This window comes from Papio anubis, chromosome 5 (genome assembly GCF_008728515.1).
Source record: "Papio anubis isolate 15944 chromosome 5, Panubis1.0, whole genome shotgun sequence".
Classification (NCBI taxonomy): domain Eukaryota; kingdom Metazoa; phylum Chordata; class Mammalia; order Primates; family Cercopithecidae; genus Papio; species Papio anubis.
Window position 1 is genome coordinate 59,749,121 of NC_044980.1, and position 22,944 is coordinate 59,772,064.

Consider the following 22,944-nt stretch of genomic DNA (forward strand, 5'->3'; position numbering starts at 1 on the left):
AAATAGTAGATGTGAGAGAGGGAAGTGGGGGTGCATGGTACTAGGTTAGTATTGGTAAGGCTTGACATATTACTCAAGCAGCACAAACTAAACATTCTAAATTAAATTGTCAAAACGTTATACAGGCCTCTTGATCTAATAACCTCAAAGTAATATTTGAAAAGAAGGCAAATGTTAATTTACTTCAGTTATATTATCTATGACCTAGAGGGAATGTAGGCATATTCAATAAATTTGCTAGTAGTGCTAGATGGTTCTATTTTATAAGCTGTTAAGAAAAGGAGAAAAGTGTAGCCTTGTTTAAAAAAAAAAAAAAAAAAATGTTCTTTAGCTGAATCCAGATTACAAAATGCTGAAGCTGGCAGACTTTAGCTAATATAAATTTAGCATTCATACAGAAAGAGGAGGAGAGTGGACAAGATTACCTTGTCTATGTTGGGAATATATAGTCATGGATTCTGGACTTTCTCCAGAATCTTTTTATAGCTGACAAGAGCATCTTGGAACAGAGAAAAACTATGCATGCATAAGTTATTTATTTCTATTGGAAAGAAAGTTTAAGGAGCAAAGGTCCTTGGGATTAGCATAATGTAGTAAAAAAGTCATTTTACCATAGTTGTTACGTATGGCAACAAAGCCAGTGCAAAGAAAGTTGCCATTATACACTGGCAACCAAGAAATTATAAATAAGCATTCTGATACCATAACCATAATTATCATAGTGATTTTTTCAAATACCTAATTTGTGTTTATATGTATTGTTCAATATGTAAAACATTTTCAAAGAAAGAAAAAATCACTGGTAGATTCATATCCCACAGATAATCATCATTGTTTTTGTCTACCCTCTCATACATTAATATATAGATGCTTTTCCCAAGAATAGAATCATGCCATACCTCCTTTTTCTCCCTTTCTGTCTTTTCAGTATACTATCAACATTTTTCACATTATTAAATATTCTTTTGCAACATCTCTTTTGATGGTTATATAATATTCTATCATGAGGATGTCACATAATTTAACATGGATCTTCGTGAAGAAATTTATCCCATTTTTAATTATAAGTCTTTCATCAGTGAATACATTTTTAGTTAATATTTTGTAAATTCATTGTTATTTCCTGTGTCAGGTAGGCTTTTAAAAAAAACTTTTTTAAAATTGAGACATAATTTACATATAAGAGAGCACACAGTTGTTATCTGTTCACTTTGATGAATTTTTGACAATTTTATACACCAATATAAACACCATCAAAACAAGGTGTAAAACATTTACATCACCCCAGGATATTCCCGCCTTCCCCTTCCTAGCTAGTCCCCTCCCCATAACACTTTCTGATTTCTATCAGCTCAGGAATGACTTTGATAAAATTTTTACTAAATTGCACTGTATAAAGTTGAATCATTTATACCTGTACCAGCAATGTATGAAATTGCTAGTTTCTTCTTAACCTAGAATTTTGTGTGTATGTACTATAATATGTAATAAATAACAGATATATAGTAATCGTTGCCAATTTCTACCTTGTATTAATTTCTATTTCTTTGTTTGCTGGTAGTTGAATTTTTTCAATGTGCTAACTGGCCATTTATATTTCATGGTTATGGTGGTGGTTGTTAGTTGTCTACTCTTATGTGTATATCTTTTTTATTTACAAAAGCTCTTAATTTTTTTTTTTTTTTTTTTTTTTTTTTTTTTGAGACAGAGTCTCACTCTGTCACCCAGAGTGGACTGCCAGGTTCAAGCAATTCTCCTGCCTCAGCCTTCCAAGTAGTTGGGACTACAGGCGAGCACCACCACACCCAGCTAATTTTTGTATTTTTAGTAAAGACAGGGTTTCACCATGTTGGCCAGGCTGGTCTCAAACTCCTGGCCTCAAGCGATCCGCCCACCTCAGCCTCCCCAAAGTGCTGGGATTACAGGTATGCGCCACAGCGCCTGGCCTATGAAGAATATTATTTTTCATTTAAAATATTTTTACCAGTTTGTCATTGCCTTACAGTTTGTTTATGGGGACTTTGTTTTGTTAACATGGAATTTTAAATATTTGCATTGCTAAATTTGCTGATCTCTTCCTTTATGATTTCTACCTGGTGTCATTCTTAAGATCTTCATAATCCCAAGATTATATAAATACCTAGTTAGATCTTTTAGTAGTATTTTTATGCTTTTTATTTTTAATTTACATCAAAAATCCACCTGGAATTGATTTGGTTTATTTTATTAGGTCATTGTTATCATGTTATTTTTTTTTCTAAATTGTTAGCCACCACAACTGAATAATACTGTGTTTCCCCATGGATATTAAATGTGTTCTTTATCAGAGTAAGCACTTATGTATATTTTGAGTGAGTTTTCTTATTTTACATTGATTTCTTTGTCTATTCTTGTGCCAGTACCTCACTGCTTAACTGTTTAGCAATATACTTAAAAGATACTGTTTAGTATCTTTTAAGGCAGGTTGAACCTTTATTGTTCTACACTTATATTTTTACTTTGAAAGTTTAGGTGGTGGATAACGTGCTACATTCTTATTCTCTTTTAGTTACCACACCTGGAAAAAGCTTAGACTATAGGCTATGGAGTCAATAAAAAGGCCTAATTATTTAACAGGTGGCTGCTACCTGAATTGCAGCCCCAGTGCCAAGAAGGAAATAATTAGTTTTTAGACAAACCCTTCAAAGTAATGGAAAAGATCACATGTGGAAAATAAATAGCATGAAGAATAAAAAAGAGTGAAGTCTAGCATGCTTGATTGCCATTTTCTGGTATGGGCATATAAATGTTTTTATGAGACATTTAATTATAATTTTTTCCTTCTCCCTGGTACACTGAGCAAAAACACAAAGAATTGACAAGGTTACAGAATATATGCCATCTTACTTTCTTCTCTTTTACCTGGTGTGAATCCCCAGGACATCTAGGATAGCCACATATAAATGCAACTCACAAAATCCCCCTCCAAAAACATTTGTTAATAATCTTCCAGCTACCTGCCATTTTGATTTATTAATATCCCTTCTACTCTCTGGTATTAATTCAGGTAATCAAGTTAAATGTAATAGTAATGTTCTATTCTTTGTGTACAGATAATTCAGTTGATCACAATAAGTAAAACGTTGAACTGAGGTTTTTTTAGTAGAAATAAAAGTTAAAGCAAGAAAGTCTTACTGAGCATTTACATAACACCAATCTCCTTTAAACCTATAAGCTAGAAAGTGTTGTTGTGCCCAAATTATACTGGGGAAAAGTCTAAGGCACAGAAAGTTTAAGTAATTTGGTCAAGATGTCATAACTAGAAGTGATAGTGTTCAGACATAGCCAATCGTGCTTGGCTCAATAGTTTGATTCCATTTGTTTTTGAAGACATTCTCTCTTGTTTGTGATTTTGTATTGCTTATATGTAATAGTACACTTTCTGCTAGAAAAAAAAAATCATTCCTAGTTTATATGGGGAAACATAGTGCATCAGTATTTTTATGGCATTCTACATAAAAAATTGTCACTTTCAGAGGTTCTCCCACCTAAGTAACAGTTTCTCTAAGTTAGCTAGGCTACATATTTTTCCTATTTTCCGATAAGGCAATGTGATTGCTGATGTTGTTGTTGTTTTAAACTGTAGTAATAAGGCCAGACAAATGACTTCAGGACTTAATTCACACTTAGTCACAAATTGTCTAGGTCCCCTTAAAGTGTGGAAAATGTCAAATTTATATCCTTAATATTATATCCTCTGTATTATTTGAAGAATTAAAATTCAGAAAGTTATTTAAAAGTTTGTTTAACTTGAACAAGAAGTTCCTGCCACATTTACCCCTAATTTTTCATAGGAATATAAATAGCAGAGTGGTTATGAATATGGGATTTGGAGTCAGACCTGAATTTGAATCCCAACTTGGAAACTTACTAGCTGTGGGATCTTGGGTAAATTACATAACCTTTCTCACTCTGTGCCCTAAAGTGTAAACTGGGGATAATAATAGTACCTTTTTGGTTAGTCAGTTTGTGGATTAAATGAAATACTATTTTTAAAGGGTTTAGTATGGTGTGTGGAACAATCAGTGCTCAATAAATGTGTTCTTGTTTTCATCTTCAGTGTTGTCATTATTGTTTTTAAGAATTAATTTACCTATATTTGACCACTGTCAGTAGATCTATCAAGATCAGATGATTAGAATATATACCATTTCTATAATATTTGACTGTTTTATGACCTTTCCTTAGTTTAACTCATTATAACTCTCAGTGATTAACTTAAGGTTGGTTTGTATCATAATTCTTACCATTCTGAAATTTTAAAAAACCTTTGATATTTTTTCAGTGGACAATAATGCCTCATTAATGAACTATCAGCTTTTTCCTTGAGGCTAGTACTAAGATAAGTGGGGGAAGAGATGCAGATAAAGGAACATTCATTGTAAATAGGATTTAAATATAAAGCAAAAGGATATCATCACTTTGGAGAACATAGAATTATAAGCTCAGTGTAATGTAAATATTTTTATTCCACCTCTCTGTCAGCCAAGTTCTAAGGTTGTGATAAAATGAAGCAAGAAGGAATATGATTATAGACCAGGTTCTCTGGTTAGTGTTCATTTTATACAGAACTATAAATAATGCTACAAAAGACCAACGTGGTTCTTTATAAATAGGTCGTTGTCAGAGTTGCTGACCCTGGAATGGTGATTATTTTAATTCTAAACTCCCTGTCCAGTCCCTGAAGTCACCTCTTTTTCTTCAGGATGAAGACAGCTCTTCTGTCTTAACCCTGTGCTTTCATATGGTTTGCCCTGAAATAAGTTTCTGTCATATTGGGGAAGTTTGCTTTGTTTGTGGATCTGTTTTGAGAGAGATGGGGAGACAGCCATGTACCCCAGCTGCTTACCAGGCCTTTTTGATAGGAAATACCATCTTCCCTATGGAAGACAATTGTTCTATTAGTCTACTGGCTGTAGATTACATGTTATTGGCTGAGCAGTTGCTGAAACCCCAGGGCAGGTGTAAGATGCATATTACAGATTAATTCTGGAAAACCTCTTAGATCTTTCCACCTGTGTTGTGCTGAGTGTTAAGCATGTTAGATAGGCAAGAAAGCTGAGAAACTCTGCATTCCCCTGTTGCTAAAGATATTTTGAAAACTATGTCTTTCATATTTACTCCAACAATACTAAATATTTACAGAAGACACTATAATATGAGGATTTCTTTTTTAACTAAGGAATACAAAAGACACGTTTTAGAGTTAGCCTTTCAAAACTCCAAACTGAGGGGGCAATATAACATTCCTTTAAAGTTCGGAAACAGGAGATTTTTCCATGTTAGTGGTGAACAGTGAAAGAAAAGCCACTGGTTTTCATCTTCATTTTCTTTTTTCAAAAATCAGTTTCCATTTTCCTCTTTGCTTGATTTTCCTAACACTCTATTTTTCTATTCTTATTTTTTTTGTTCAAGTATTTTAAAATTTTTTGTTCTTATTTTTCTCTTACTGTTAATTTTTAAATTTCTCTTTTGAGTTTTTTGGGTTTTTTTTTTTTTTTTTTTTACCATTTGTATCTGCATTTTTCTCTGTTTCCTTTAACTATTTCTGTTTCCTGTTCTGAATCTTCTTTCATCTTTTGCTTTTCTCCATTAATCTCTTTCTCTCCTTTGGCCTTTTCTATTACTCAGAGTCATCCCTGCTCTGCTAAACATGAAGAGTTCCAGTGGCCTTATTTTCCAGGACTTTTTTTTTACATAGTTTGATCTCTGAGCTCATTCTTATTTTGTCTGTGTCTCTTCATATGAGTTACTGTGATCTCCACTATCTACTTCATGTTGAAAAAAGATTCAGACTTCTTTTTTCAGATGTGCTGATGCATAAACACTTTTTCTTTCTCCCCCTCCCTTTTTTTGTTGATAAATAATAATTGTACATATTTGTGGGGTACAGGTGATATTTTGATATGTGGATACAATGTGTGATGATCACCTCAAACATTCCTTTGTGTTGGGAACTTTTGAACTCTTCTAACTATTTTGAAATATACAATAAATTGTTAACCATAGTCACCCTACTGTGCTATCAAACACTAGAACTTATTCCTTCTAACTGTATGTTCGTATCCATTAACCAGCCTCTCTTTATCCTCCCCACCCCACCCTTCCCAGCCTCTGGTAACAATCATTCTACTGTATACTTCCATGAGATCAACATTTCTAGCTCCCACATGTGAGTAAGAATATGCACTATTTCGTCTTTCTCTGCCAGGCTTATTTCACTTAACATCATGGCCTTAGATCTATCTGTGTTGCCACAAATGGCAGGATTTCATTCTTTTTTATGGCCAAATGGTATTCCATTGTGTATATATACCACATTTTCTTTATCCATTTATCCATTGATGGACACTGAGGTTGATTTTGTTTCTTAGCTATTGTAAATAGTGCTGCAGTGAACATGTGGGTGCTGAATTCCTTTCAATATAATGATTTCTTTCTTTTGGATAAATACTCATTAGTGGAATTGCTGGGTCATATGGTAGCTCTATTTTTACCTTTCTGAGAAACCTCCATACTGTTTTCCATGGTGGCTATACTAATTTATATTCACACCAACAGTGTATAAGAGTTACCTTTTCTCTGCATCCTCACCAGCATTTGTTATTTGCTGTCGCTTTCATAATGACCGTTCTAATTGGGGTGAGATGAGATCTCACTGTGGCTTTAATTTGCAGGTCCCTAATGATTAGTGATGGTGAACATTTTTCTATATACCTGTTGGCCATTTGTAAATCTTCTTTTCAGAGATATCTATTCAGATCTTTTGCCTACTTTTTAACGGGATTTTGGTTTTTTGCTTTTAAGTTATGTGAGTTCCTTGTATATTCTGGATATCAGTACCTTGCTGGGTGAATAGTTCATAAATATTTTCTACGTTCAACAGGTGCTCTCTTTACTCTGTTGGTCATTTCATTTGCTAGGCAGAAGCTTTTTAATGTAATTTAGTCTCATTTGTCTGTTTTTGTTTCATTGCCTGAGGTGTTAACCATAAAATTTTTGCCTGGACCAATGCCCTGAAATGTTTCCCGTGTGTTGTCTTTTTATAGTTTTATAGTTTCAGGTCTTGTATTTGAGTCTTTATTTTATTTTGAGTTGATTTTTGTATATGGTTAGAGATGGGGGTCTAGTTTTATTCTTCTGTATATGGATATCCAGTTTTTTCAGCATAATTTATTGAAGAGGGTGTCTTTTTCCCAAAGTATGTTCTTGGCACCTTTGTTGAAAGTCAGTTGGCTGTACATATGTGCATTTATTTCTGGGTTCTCTATTCTGTTCCATCTGTGTGTCTGTTTTTATAACAACACCATGCTCTTTTGGTCACTGTAACTTTGTAGTATATTTGGAAGTCAGAGAGTGTGATACCTCCAGGTTTGTTCTTTGTGCTCAGTATTGCTATGGCTATTTGGGTTTTTTTGTAATTCCATACAAATTGTAGGATTTTTTCTTCTATTTGTATGAAGAATATCATTGGTATTTTGATAGGGATTGCATTGACTCTGTAGATTGTTTTGAATAGTATGATCATGTTAACAACATTAATTCTTTTGATCCATAAGCATACAATGTCTTTTCATTTGTTTGTGTTCTCTTCAGTTTCTTTCATCAGTGTTTTGTAGTTTTCTTTGTAGAGGTCCACCTTGGTTAAATTTATTCCTAGTTTGGTGTGTGTGTGTGTGTGTGTGTGTGTGTGTGTGTGTGGCTACTATGAATGAGATTGCTTTCTTAATTTATTTTTCAGATAGTTTGTCATTGCTCTACAGAAACACTACTGATTTTTGTATGTTGGGCTTTTGTCCTGCAATTTTACTCAATTTGCTTACCAGCTCTAAAAGTGGTTTGTGGAGTCTTCAGGTTTTTCTACATATAAGTTCATGTCATCTGCAAAGAGAGACAATTTGATTTCTCTTCTGATTTGGATGCGTTGTATTTCTTTATCTTGCCTGACTGCTCTGACTCGGATTTCCAGTACCTTGTTGGATAAGAGTGGTAAAAGTGGGCATCCTTGTCTTGTTCCAGCTCTTAGAGGAAAGGCTTTCACCTTTTCCCCATTCGGTATGATGTTAGCTGTGAGCTTGTCACAAATGGCCTTTATTATATTGAGGTTTGCACCTTCCATGCCTAATTTTTTGAGTTTTTAATCATAAAAATGTGTTTAATTTTAGCAGAGCTTTTCTTGCATCAATCAAGACGATCGTATAATTTTGGTCCTTCATTCTGTTAATGTGATGTATTACATTTATTGATTTGTGTATGTTGAACCATACCTGCATCCCTGGGATGAATCCCACCTGATCGTGGTGTGTATTATCTTTTTGATGTGTTGTTGTCATGCTTTGCTAGTATTTTGCTGTGAACCTTTGTATCTGTGTTCATCACTGATAGTGGCCTGTAGTTTTCTTTTTCTTGTTATGTCCTTGTCTTGTTTTGGTTACCGGGTAGTGCTGGTCTTATAGAATGAATTAGGAAGAATTCTTTTATCTTCAATTTTTTGGAATAACTTGACAAAAAATATAGTGTATGTTCTTTATAATTTTGGTAGAATTCAGCAGTAAAACATGAGCTTTTCTTTGTTGGGAAATTTCTTATTACTGATTCAATTCCATTGCTTTTACTGGTCTGCTCAGGTTTTCTATTTATTCCTGGTTCAATCTTGGGAGGTCGTATGTGTCTTAAGAATTTATCCGTATTTCTCTAGGTTTCTAATTTGCTAGCATATAGTTCACAGTAGCCTTTAAAGATCCTTTCTATTTCTGTTGCATTAATTATAATGTCTCCTTCTTTCTCATTTTATTTATTTTGGGCATTTTTCTGTTTTTCTTTGTTAATCTTGCTAACAGTTTATCTATTTTGTTTATCTTTTCAAAAAACCAACTTTTCATTTTGCAGATTACTTGTATTGTTTGTAGTCTCTGTTGTGTTTAATTCTGTCTGATCTTTATTAATTCCTTGTTTCTACTAATTTAAGGTTTGGTTTGTTTCTGCTTTTTAATTCCTTGAGGTGCATAAATCCTTCTACTTTTCTGATGTTGGTGATTGTTGCTATAAGCTTCCTTCCTAGCACTGCTTTTCCTGTATTCCATAAGTTTGGGTTTCTTGTATTTCCATTTTCATTTGTTTAAACAAGTTTATTTTCTCCTTAATTTCTTCATTGATTCAGTGGTCATTTGGGAGCATGTTGTTTAATTTTCATGCATTTGTACAGTTTCCAATGTTTCTTTTGTTACACATTTCTTTTATAGCATTTTTTGATCAGAAACTACTGGTTATCATATTAGACTGAAATAAATACCTCAGTCTACCCTTAAAAGCCCTCCAACAACTGGTGCTTCCTATCTCACCAACCTTATTCATTTCTTTCATTAATTCTCCCCATTTAGTAATTGCCTGTTCACTTGATTGTGAACAGACTCAGTTGTTTGAGACGGTTTGAGTCTTGTTCACTGTTGCATTCCCGGAGCCAAACATGGTGATTTGTGTTGGGAATAAGGCCTTCAGACCCTTTGTACTGGTCAGGCCTGTTGGCTGGTACTAGAAGGCTTGCTAAGCTAAGAGTCAGCTTCCTTTTGTGGGTAGAGACTATCTTATATTTTGATGACAGACTCCCTAAAACATCTACCAGCCTCTGCAGAAAGTCTCAGGCTCAGCATAAGTCTGTTTTCATCATCTCTCATAGCTCAGCAAATAGTGATAGTTGCTTTTCCACTCACTTATATTAGTGATTGCTAGTTTCTATTCCCTCAATAGACTGCAGTGGGAACATGCCTTATGTTCTTTTCCATCTCCTATAGCACCTGATGTAGAAGTAGACAGAAGGGCCCCCCCTTTTTTTAAATTTTTTATTTGTATAAAGCAATGTTTCTCAAAGCATATTTCTAGAGCGCCTGCATCAGATGCAGGTTGCATGTTAAAAATCACCAAGTAGCTTTAAAAACTATCAGTGCCAGGCTTCCAACTCCAGAGGTATTGATTTAATTGTCCTGGGATGGGGTCCCAGTATCAGTAATTTTAAAAAATGTTCCTAGTTATTTTTAAATGCAGTCAAAGTAAAGGGCACAGAAATAAAGCTTAAGAGCCTTTATGCTTTCAGACTGACTGATTTCATTAGCCCTTTGTCCTTGCCCCTTCGGAGATGGAGATCAGCTGGTTCCTAATGACAAACTACTCAAAGAAACTCAGGTAGCTCTGAGTCTATTATTTGAACTCAATAATCTCAAGCGCATTATTTATTTCTGATATATGTGATTTGAGGAAAAGGCAATGAGCTAGACTCAATTATTCATTCAAAAAACATCTGGGGGCTTTTAACGCATGATGCCAATGCCGGACACTGGTGAAACAAAGCCAAATATGACCCAGGCCCTACTCTCACGAAGTAAACAATCTGTAAGAACATACAGACAGACACCACGATGTGGTAAATGCAGTTTGGAATTGCCTACAAACTGTGAGACAACAAAAATAGCACTCACTGATGCAGCACTCTACAACAAGCTTTCTCATGTTGTCTGGTAGCATCTTTACAATAACTGAATATGTGGGGGCGGGGCAGGAAAAAGATTATTATCACCGCTGTTTCACAGGCAGTCTCTCAGACTGAGGGTCAAGAAACTTGTAGCTGATAACTTCTTGACCAGATACTTTCTTCAATGTCTTCAGAGGTAACAAACTTTCATCCTGTAAAGATGGATTTAACTTTGGGAATACATCAAAAGTCAATTCAGTGATAGGTCTAGTAAGGAAGATAAGAAATCAGATAAGAGTAGTGCTTATTTTGGAGTATACAATTTAAAAAATGCAACCATAAAAAGACATGAATCCAGGTTGGACATTAAAGAAATTCCAAAAGAGAAACTCCAGAAATGTCTTGAGCAATGTGGGAGCATCTTTGGGAAAAGGCACCACTCTTTTAGGTGAATGCTTGCTTACACACACACAAAAAAAGCATTAATTTCTTCTATAAATTTTGATCTCCTTATTGCCTTTAATCAGTGCTATCTGAAATCTCAGTTCCAGTTTCCTCTAGTTCTTCCTAAAATAGGGATGCTAAGCAGGGACACCTCATTCAGCTGGAAGTTCAAAAGGAGCAGAGCCAAGGGCCCGTAGGCTGCCTCTGCAAGGGTGGGTATCTGGCAATCTCCTCTCAGCCACCGAATTACTAAGGACTACCTTGTGGTCAATAATATTCAGGTCCTTTATGTTTTCCAGAAATGCAAATGTAGCCACAAAAACTCTTCTGTTTTAAATCCTTTGGTGGCTCTCCATTGTCTACACAAGAAAACCCAAATTCCTAATGTGGCTTCTATAATCTGGCTTTTGCTTCCCTCTCCGACCTGTTACATCTCCTTCCCCCATCACATCTATGCTCCAGACATCCCAATTCTTTCAAGTTTCCTGAACAAACGCCTGCACTCCCTTTCTTCCTTGCTGCCTCTATATACACTATACACTTCTCTGTCTCAGTTAGCTGAAGTGTTATCTCCATCTTAGAAATGGTTCCTGATTCCTTTCCTGGTCTGACCCGTTCTTTCTCCCCCAGGGTTAAGACCCTCTTCTGGTCTTGCAGAGAATCTTGAATATCTCTCTGGTTTAGTCTTCCTCATACTACAGTGTAACTGCTGTCTCCCTTACTAGGCTGCAGGTGCTCTTGAGGGTGCCACCTCTGCTTTTTTGTTGAGATGGGGTCTTGCTATGTTGCCCAGGCTGGAGTGCAGTGGCTATTCAAGTAATCATAGCGCATTATAGCTCTGAACTGCTGGGCTCAAGTGATCCTCTTGCCTCTGCCACCCAAGCAGTTGGAACTACAGACATGTGCCACCATACTCGGCTCTATGGTGGCTCTGTTATTGGCCTTTGTACCAGCACTAGCCAGCAATGCTTGCCAAAAAGAATGCCCTCAATAAATGTATGCTGAATAAATAAATGTTTCTGAGTAGCCAGCCACCTCCAAAACCTTTGACTAGAATTCTGGTTTTGTTCACCTTGCTCCTTGATAGTATTAATACATAATTCCAAATCACTGAGCAATTATGTTTATAAACTCTTACATGATAATGCCAGAGAAAAGGCTAATAAGTTACTCAAAAAGCTGAAACAAGGTATTTCTACTACTACTAACTTTATGGTATGAAAATTCAACGCTTATCTTTCTCAAACGGACCAGTTAAACTGCTTGAAGACTGACATCTATCTAGTGTATGATTAGCCTTTGAGGTGGGAGAAAGTACATATATTGTCCTCATACAGCCTTCCCCATGTGGGTTGAAAGACCTTACCATTCTTTACGAAACTTTGCCATACACAAAATTTATCTCTGTACTGTGTTAGTGTACTGTGTTGACAGCTTCTCATTTCTCTGTTAAGTTAGAATTCCAAGAAACCTAACAAAATAGCTCCTATATTACTTAAGATTGTCATTCTATGGGACTATGGATTACAAACTTTAATGAATTGGATTTAAATTTTTAGGGGTAGGGTTGAAAGGAGACTTGTATTTAAAAAGCAAAACCAGCCTTTTTATTTTAAGAAAAAGAATCTCAGCAAGACCAATTTTCAAGTTTTACCCACGTTTGATCCTTTGAAAGGACCATACCCTGCTCTGTGTCATAGATGAGCTGCAGCATACTTCTGTCCACGTCACTTCTCTGGGACACCTTTCCACCTCCTTCCTACTGGTGTATGTCCCTGGTCTTTTCAAAGCCCAGTTTAATTCCCATTTCCTCCTAGAATTCTTTTCTGACTGCCCTGGGCCTCAGGATCTGTTCCTGCCTTTGAATTTCTTTAACACCTTCTATGAAACCTCTGTGGTGTGCACTCAGAAGCCCTGAGTTTGATTTGAGTTACATTCAGTCACTGTGGCTGGCGAAAGTCACATTGCTTCTCAGGCCTCAGTTTCCTCACCTGTGAAGAGGGGTGGTAATGTGCACCCTATTTACCTCACGTGGCCTGAGGATCAAACATCATGGATTCGAAAGGGCTTTGCAAATGGCAAGGTGCAGTCCAAACATTTATTATCATTTTAACTTATTTTGTACTTTGTGTCTTAGTTAGCTTGGGCTGCCATAACAAAATAGTGCCTTAAACAACAGCAATTTATTTTCTCGCAGACAGAAGTCCCAGATCAAGGTGCCATCAGTCAGTGTCTGGTGAGGGCTCTCTCCTTGGATTGCAAATGGCTGCCTTCTCACGGTGTCCTTACATGAGCTTTCCTCAGTATGTGCCAGAGAGAGAGAGTTTTAGTTTCTTCCTTCCTTATGAGGACACTAATCATAACACGGGGAAGAGGGGAAAGCGGGGGCACCCTCCTGACCTCATTTAAACCTAAGCATTTCCTTCCTAAGACCCCACCTCCAAATACCATCATATTGGCAGTTAGAGCTTCAACATATGAATTTTAGGGAGACAAAATTCAGTCTATAATAGTGTATCTATGTGTTGCATATAAACTGCGCTTACATGAATATTTACATTTTTATAATACTCTATTATACTGCTACTGTGGTTTGAATATGGTTTCCTTGGCTCTGCCAAGTCTCATGTTGAAGTTTGATACCCAGTGTTGGAAGTAGGGCCTGGTGGGAAGTGTTTGGGTCATGCGGGTGGATCCCTCATGAATGGTTTGGTGCTGATCTTGTGGTAATCAGTGAGCTCTCACTCTAGTAGTTGCTATGAGAGTCTCCTTGAGTGCTGGTTGTTAAAAAGAACCTGGCACCTTCCCTTTCACTCTCACTCTCCTCTCATGATGTGTTCTGCACATGCCACCTCCCCTTTGCCTTCTACCATGAGTAGAAGCAGCCTGAGGCCCTCGCCAGAAGCAGATCCTGGTGCCATCCTTTTTGTATAGCCTGAAGAGCTGTGAGCCATATAAGCCTCTCTCTATTTTTTTTTTTTAATAAATTACCCAGCATCAGGCATTCCTTTATGGAAATATAAATGGGCAAAGACAACTACATAACCCTTTCAAAGTGTTTTGTGTACATCATCATACACATATAACTTATTTGATCCCAACTCACTTTGGGTTTATATGTGTATTTCTAAATATGTCCTATCTACACTAGACTTAAGCCATTCAGAGAGCAGACACTATTTATAGAATCAAAGAATTATAGAAATGTTATTTTATTTTTATAACTTTCATAGCTTAAGCAATATACATTCACTGTTTTTGTTTTTCTTTTTGCAAAGTAGGACAATCCTGAGAGGCAAGAAAAAAAAGTAAATAAAAATTACCATAACTCATTAAGAACTACTGCAATACATAGGCACATCATTTCCTACATCAAGACCATGTAAATATCCACCTATATTTTCTTCTAGCACTTCCTTCTTTTTTCGTTTGTTAATCTTTCATCAATTAAGAAGTTTGTTTTAGTATATTGGGTCCGATAAAGTTCTAATTTAATTATTTGCCCCAAATGGCTAACTCACTGTCCCAACTTCATTTCTTAAATAATCCACCCTGTACAGTACACTGCTGCTTTAATTATTGTAACTCTGTAGTATACTTAGGCATCTGACTGGGAAAGATCATGACCCTGTTACTCATTTTTATACCTATGTCTCAAAATTTGTATATTTTTTAATAGACTATTTTTAGAACAGTTCAGATTTACACAAAATTGAGCAAATAGTACAGAGAGTTCTTGTACCCTCAGACTACTTTGATGTATTACTAACATCTTACATTAGTATGGTATTCTTGTTATACTCAATGAAGCAATACTGATAGGTTGTTATTAAGTAAAGTCCGAAGTTTATTTAGATTTCTTTAGTGTTATGGATCAAATTGTGCTCCTGCAAAATTCATACATTGGATACATTCATACATATACATACAAATATACTATGTGACCATATTTGAAGACAGAGCCTTTAAGCAGATAATTAAGATTAAATAAGGTCATAAGGGTGGGACAGCAATCCAATAGGACTTGTATCTTTATAAGAAAATGATGAGATATGATGAGCACATGTGCACAGAAGAAAGACCACGTGAGGATACAGCAAGAAGATGGCTGTCTGCAAGCCTGGAAAAGAGACCTCACCAGAAACCAACCCTACTAGCATCTTGATCTTGGACTTCCAACATACAGTACTGTGAGAAAATAAATGTTGTTTAAGCTACCCAGTCTGTGATATCTTGTTTATGGCAACCCAAGTAGACCAATACCCTTAGCTTTTAGTTGATATCCTTTTTCTGTTCCTGAATCCCATTCAGGATACCATATTACATTTAGTTGTCATGTCTCCTTAGCCTACTCTTGGCTGTGGCAAGCTTTCAGAATTTCATTGTTTTTGATCACCTTGACAGTTTTGAGGAGTACTGGTCAGATGTCATATGGCTGCAATTCGACATTTTTCTCATGATAAGACTGGGCTTATGGGTTACTGGGAGAAAGGCCTTAGATGTAAAATGGCATTAGCATCACATCATTTGAAGGGTACATACTAGCAACATGATTTATGACTGTTAATGTTGACCTTGATCACTTCACTGAGGTAGTGCTTGACAGGTTTCTACACGGCAAAATTACCCTTTCTTTTCTTTTCTTTATTTGTTTCTTTTTTAATAAATGTGTATTTTAGGTTTAGGGGTATATGTGAAGGTTTATTACATACATAAACTTGTGTCATGGGAGTTTATTGTACATGTTATTTCATCATCCAAGTATTAAGCCCAATACCTAACAGTTATCTTTTCTGCTTGAAGTTACTCTTTATTTCTTGCTTTCCATGATGTACACTTTGAAAGGATGTCACCATGCATAACCCATACCTAAGGAGTGAGAAATTATGTTTCCCTACTCTTTATTAGAACATTTTATGGCTATATTTGTTTGCATGTTTCTCTCCCTCCTTTTACTGGTATTTTTATTTGAATTATATTAGGTTTATAAAATAATTTTAGGTAATTTGGTTTTTGTCAAAAATTAAGTATCCTAGAAACATAGTATATCAATGTACTCCTTTAATAGGTTACAGTTTTCTTAATTTTACATAAAGATTTTAATAAATCTTTATAAAGGTTATTGCCAGATAATTTATATTTGGTGAGTTAGAGTCTTAAAAATTATGTTTTCTAAGTGGTTATTTCAGAGCAACGATGACTTTTTGTGTACTTATTTTGTATCTAGCCACAATACTGACCTCTCAGAACTTTTGGTAGATAGCCTTGAATTCTTTAAATATGCAAATAACTTAGCTTCCTCTATTCCATTTTACAAATGAGCAACTAAAGAGAAGCTACTGAAGGTCTCAGAATTAGTTGCCAAGCTGAAGCCAGATTTCTAGTTCACTGGAAAATTTGGAAGCTTAAATATGACTAATACCTTTAAAGGTACTTTTGCAGCTATTGTAAAACAAAGAACAAAATAGTGTCTGGATAATTGTTGACTATGCTAACAAACATTTGGCACTTATTATGATGTTAAGAAATCACAAGTAACACAAAAATCACAAAGCTTTAGATTCATTTCAAATGAGTTAATTAAAACAAGCTATATACAGAATGATGACATTATTAACCCAAAATATCAAAATCAGTTTTTCTCCTATGATTCTCAGTTTGCTTTGGCTACTGCTTAAAATATAAATGGCTGTTTTGTTTTAAATTTTTGATATTTTTGTAGGATTTCTAGAGTATATATTAAAATATTACTTGGATGCTTTTATTTCTGTATTTTATAACTATCAAATGTAATTTTTAGGAAAAGCCTTATGAATATTTAATTTTAGGGCTTTTCTCTATTACTGATTACAAGTAACTTAAAGTTCTCTTTTCATAATTGTTCAAACATTCTTTAGGAATTAAGAAACTACAGGGTTTAGAGAGGTTTACTCCACCCACTGTTAGTGCCATGTGTGTTGTCCAGGGAAGAGGGGATCAGACTGCCTCATCTACTACTGTTGGTACCTATACATGTTGTCTGGGGGCCTGAGGACAGGCCTGCCCCTTGTCACCACCACTGATATCTGCACACATTATCTGGGGTCTGGGGACTGACCTGCCCTGTCCATTGCTATGGGTACTCATATGTACCATCCAGGGGCCTGAGGTTAGGCATGCTCTGTCTGCCATTGCCATTGCCAATGCCCACAGGTGTCATTTGGGGCCTGAGAACAAGTCTGCCCTGGTACTGCCACATGTGCATGTGCATGAGCATGCCATCCTGGGGCCCGGGGATCAACCTTCCCCACTGCCACCATCAGTGCCTGCAAGTACCATCTGGGGGTGTGGGGATTAATCTGCCCCACCCATAGCCACTGCCATGGGTGCCCAAATGTGCCATCTGGGAGCCTGGGTACCATTTTGCCACCTGCTGCTGCTGGTGCAGGGCATGCCAGCTAGGAACTTGAGGATACTGCCAGTACTGGTACCCATGGATCAGCCCACCTGGTGTCCCTATACCCAAAGAAGCCTCACCACAGCCTACACTAACAAGTACAGCCTAATCACCGAGGAACTCACAGACAACACTGAAACTGATTACAGGCTAAGAAGTCTACACTACTGCACTCACCCAGAACCAAAGCTGAAGCACCCTACTCAGTTGTTGGAGGGCTTTTAAGGGTAGACTGAGGTATTTATTTCAGTCTAATATGATAACCAGTAGTTTCTGATTTAAAAAAATGCTGTAAAAGAAATGTGTAAGAAAGATTATTTTTTAAGCTTTGGATCTGGGAAGGAAATAGTACAGATGTAGAACAATTAGGACACCTGCAACAATCAAGTGATAAGTTCCTAAGTTAGTGTAGCTTGGATGTGGGAAGAAGAGGTTTGTAGACTTCCCAATGAAAAAGATAGCTATTTACATTATATAAGTGTAAATAATTTAAACTCATTTAAATCAGAAATGAATTGCTAATATTGGAATTCTATATTGGGCTACTTATTAAGTGTCTGAGAATCAGTTCCTCTCTTGATATTTCCCATTGATACAAATAGCTATTGTATCTTAGTCTATTTCACAATTGTGGGAGAACTTTAAAAACTGGATAAGAAGTTAGTGAGGCCAGTCAAGGTCTAGGTCCTTTTTGAAAAATCCGTTGTTTACTTCTGTTTATAATTTTACATAGCTCCATACCAAAAACCACCAAAAACAATAACAAAAAAACCACTTTGTCAGACACAACCTCTGTGAAAATAGTAAACCTCCATATTTTAACACACTATATATATACTATATACTATATACTATAATATATAATAGATTATATATTATATATGTGGTATATACTATATACCATATGTAATATATAGCTATATATTATATATAACTATATATTTTATATATACACTATATATTATATATAACTATATATTTTATATATACACTATATATAATATATAAGATTGTAACACACTGTAAAGTCAATGTTATTTGAGAATCTGAACCTATGTGAAATTTTTTATTAATCAAATCTAAATTGTTGTCTTTGCCTTCAAGTGAACAAGCTCTACAATTTTCATATGTAAATGATCAGTGTGTAATTAATTCCAAAAAAATTCACTACTCTTTTTGGGCCAATTCCATAACCAGCCACAGAGTGGATAGTACTGAGTTATTGGGACATACCTGATTGTAAACTATCAGACCCCCTTTACTCAAATTGAGTCTGTATTCTAAGTCTTATTGTGTATCCTCATAGGAGACTGTAAAGTGCAGGCATGCTTTCAGTTCGTACAGTCTGTGATTTATAGAGGCACGTAAGTCAGGAATTTATTATGCTGAAAATCATAATAACTGTTTTGTTTTGCTTTTCACAATGAAGTGACCAAAGCATGTTGAAAGATAAATGGATGAAGTATTTTGATTATGCTTTTATTTCTATTAAAGATTAAATATTATTGCCAAGTAACCAGCCATGCTAAGTATTATGATATTAAAGCTGAAGTAGTTTGTAAGCTGATAGCCCTTTCTTTCCTCTGGGTTTAGGTTTGTTATTAATCAAAATGTTGGACTTGCTTAGTGCAATGGTGTATGAAACAAACAGTTGAAAAAGACAGCTCCTTTAACTTACAGCTCTCTGTTTTTTTTCAAATTTGTAAGGAAATCTGTTTCTTCTTGTGGACTTTGTGCTGCTGTTCATGTGTCTAGAGTTCATTTTTTATAGCAGAGCCGACTAAATCCAATAGTTGCAAAATTCTCTCATGGCATAGAAAGGAAAAAGGTGCCGTTTTATATTCTTAATTGACAAATTCTGATCAAGTCATATTTGAAACACGGAGAATCCCTACTAGAAATGGATATAACAAAAACCATCTGTATTTCTGGGCAGAGAACAGGATAATTTTTTAAATAGAAGAATATGTATATGAAGAGGTATTAATAAGACAGTAAGTTTGTTTTCTCATATCAATCCAGGAGTATTGATGAAATTGTTTTAAAGGGCATATGATTCCAGCTACACTGGTGTTGGCTTAGACATCAGCACAGCCAGCCTGTAAGCACTTGGAAAGCTGCTGCTAAGCATGTACTGAAGTGCAGCAGAGGGGTCTAGACGCCCCCTGATGTGTGGTAAAGGACCTTTAACAGGAGTCCCACCATTCTTCTGCACTTACTTCTCATCAGTGGTACTATTACAATTTTAAATGGTGCATATTGTGGGGGGTGCAGCAAACATTGTAAGAAGTGTTGAAGAAAAAGGCTACCTCTCAGTAACTGGACGAAAAAAGGCTTAATTTATTACTTAAGTAAAGAGGCGCTGTGCTTTTTAGGCACAGTGTCTCCAAGCAAAGCAGGCTGCAAATCTTACAGAGTGTTTTGGGGTCAGGAATTGTTTAGGGGCAGCTGTCAGCCTCAAAAGCCCCATTATTCGAAAGAGACTCTTGTTGACTGGCTGGCTTTCAGAAGCACAACCACTGGAGCGAGTCTGCAACTGATGGGCCAAATTTCAAAAGCATGTAGCTATCACTGGTTAATTGGCTTTCAGAGGTGTATTTACTGAAGTGAGTTGTCACTGATTATTTAGACCTTGGCGAGATAGCATTAATTGCATAAATCTGGTTTAATTATTTTTCCAACTGGTTCTAGTGGTTTACTTAATACCATGGCTGTCGAACAGTCAGCGTTTTTCTGGGAGTTAGAGATTGTCTTACTTTCAGAAGCTAATACCTAAAAGCTGTAGGAAATTGAAAACACTAGAAAATTAGATTTTGCAACGACTGTACAATACATTTTCTAAATAAGGGTGTCTACTAAAGGAATGGAAGTATAAAAAGTCAGCAACTCCACATGTTCAGGTATTGAGATCAGTTATGAAATTTGATACAAATAATGTATCATTAATAATATAGTTCCAAGCATGGTGGCACACGCTTGTCATCCCAGCTCCTTGGGAGGCTGAGGCAAGGTGTTCACTTGAGCCCAGGAGTTCGAGACCATCGAACACAGCAAGATCTCATCTCAAAAATAATAATAATAAGAATAATGAAGTATAAAAATGTGAATGTGACTTATTCAGTAAATTAAAGTGGATTCTAGATCATCCATATATATCATTTCTACTTATTGCGTTCCAGTAAGTTTTCTCAGGTGAGACAAAAGAAGGTAGAAATGGTACATAAGCCTCAACTTGCCAGCCCTGGTGAGCAGCAGCTACTAAACCCTTAGTAATGATGGTATCACTAAAATTGTGACATTTTGTTTCCCTCCAAAAATCTTTTTAGGATTCTTCAAAATCTGGGTATACCCATGGGAATTTGCCACACAAGGAAATTTCACTCATCATTTGTGCTGCTGTAGAGAGAAAAGAGTGAGGGATCTTCACTACTGCCTACCTACTACCCAGATCTCTGCTTATATGGGGGAAAAGATATTAGGGTTTCATCTGAAAGTTACAACAGGCATATAAGAAGTATTAATCCTACAGTTTAACCGTTTCTGCTGTGATGAAAAAAAGTGTATATAGGGTATAACGGTAGGAAAAGACTTAAGAGTTTTGTTTTATTTTTATAAAAATTGAACTTTTCACCAGGCACAGTGGTTCACACCTGTAATCCCAGCACTTTGGGAGGCCGAGGCAGGCAGATCACAAGGTCAGAAGTTTGAGACCAGCCTGGTCAGCATGGTGAAACCCCGTCTCTACTAAAAATACAAAAAATTAGCCAGGCATGGTGGCACATCTCTGTAGTCCCAGCTACTTGGGAGGCTGAGGCAGGAGAATCACTTGAACCCAGGAGGTGGAGGTTGCAGTGAGTCAAGATCATGCCACTGCACTCCAGCCTGGGCAACAAAGTGAGACTCCATCTCAAAAAAAAAAAAAAAAAAAAAATTGAACTTTTCTCTTTCCAAATTCATTCAACTGTTCTGAAGTCTGCTCTTTTGACTTCACTGTTTATTCCTGGCACCTCATATGGGGCACAGCTAATTACTAACATATTTAACTGATCCTAAAGATAGCTAGCTTATGACCTCTCAGGATTCCAGCATATGCTGATACCTTAAGACCAGTAAGCTTTTAATGAAGAGAGCAGGATTGGTTAGATTTGTTGTAATCAACAATAGAAGAAATTAGTCCATAGAGTTATGTCAAAAGTTTAGTTTCCTTTTGTATAAAGAAAATAATTTTTAAACCAGCAATTCCCCAGGAAAGAGAGTCATAACACCATTTGAACATCATTTTGAAATTATCTTAATGTATTCCCTACTCTTGACCCATGTAACTGTTGAAATTTTTAAAAATCAGATAGGGCTGGCTTATTGTCTTGAGTTTTGCTCTGCAACCTGACTCACTCTGGCTAAAGGAATGTGTTCTTTAAAGGAAGCAGACAGTGTCCTCTGAGTTTACTTTGAGGAACACTTCTGTATAGAACTCTTTTAACCTCCCATCAGGAAAGAAACCTCAAGTAAAGACTGAGGCAAAGAGATTCTCTACTAGAAATATAAACCAGCAGAACAAACTCCAGACATGTTTTTCAAATTTAAGAGTTTTCTGAGAAGTTGGTTTCCATGTGGTGTAAGCACCAGTAAACAACAAACCCATCTTGGTGTTCCGTACGCTTATGGTTCATTATGTCAATGATAGTAGAGTATAGAATTTCTACTTTAAGTTCCCATGCAAGAATCACTGAACTATCTCTCTCCCTCTTTAGGATGTCACATGTACTTCAGTTTGAGGATAAAAGCAGAAAAGTGAAAGATGCAAGCATGCAAGACTCAGATACATTTGAAATCTATGATCCTCGGAATCCAGTGAATAAAAGAAGGAGGGAAGAAAGCAAAAAGCTGATGAGAGAGAAAAAAGAAAGAAGATAAAATGAGAATAATGATAACCAGAACTTGCTGGAAATGTGCCTGCAATGGCCTTGTAACAGCCATTGTTCCCAACAGCATCACTTAGGGGTGTGAAAAGAAGTATTTTTGAACCTGTTGTCTGGTTTTGAAAAACAATTATCTTGTTTTGCAAATTGTGGAATGATGTAAGCAAATGCTTTTGGTTACTGGTACATGCGTTTTTTCCTAGCTGACCTTTTATATTGCTAAATCTGAAATAAAATAACTTTCCTTCCACATTACATGTTAACCATTGCAGACTGTGCAAGCCTGTTTGTGTCCTTTTACCCTAAAATATATGAAGGCTTCCTTTTCAAGATTTTTTCATAAGAAGTTCTTACAGAAAGAGTATTTGTGGGAAACCTCCCTTTCACTAACTCCGGAATATAATAAAAGATTATGAATAAAATATAGAATATAAATATGGATGGGGTTTTTTGTATATAAATATTCAAAATATCCAAGCCAGCACAACTCAATAGCCTCATGCCTTCAGTCTTGAGGAACCCCCAAGTGAACATTCACACCTCCATTCAGGCCAGTGCCTGCGTTTTATGGACACAGTCAAGATATGTTAACACTCTAAGTAACATCAGCCAGGCTCACTGCATGCCCAGCCTGACACCTG

The 22,944-nt window shown here is 36.0% G+C and overlaps 1 protein-coding gene across 1 annotated transcript in view; it reads left to right on the forward strand.

Annotated features, from left to right (window-relative positions):
* CWC27 (CWC27 spliceosome associated cyclophilin) overlaps window positions 1-22,566 on the forward strand; it is a 256,232-nt gene extending 233,666 nt beyond the window's left edge. The window contains exon 14 of the mRNA XM_021939391.2: window positions 22,136-22,566. Coding sequence (XP_021795083.1) covers window positions 22,136-22,298 — 163 coding nt within the window. The 3' untranslated portion in view covers window positions 22,299-22,566. The remainder of the gene's footprint in view (window positions 1-22,135) is intronic.
* The last annotated feature ends 378 nt before the right edge of the window (window positions 22,567-22,944 follow it).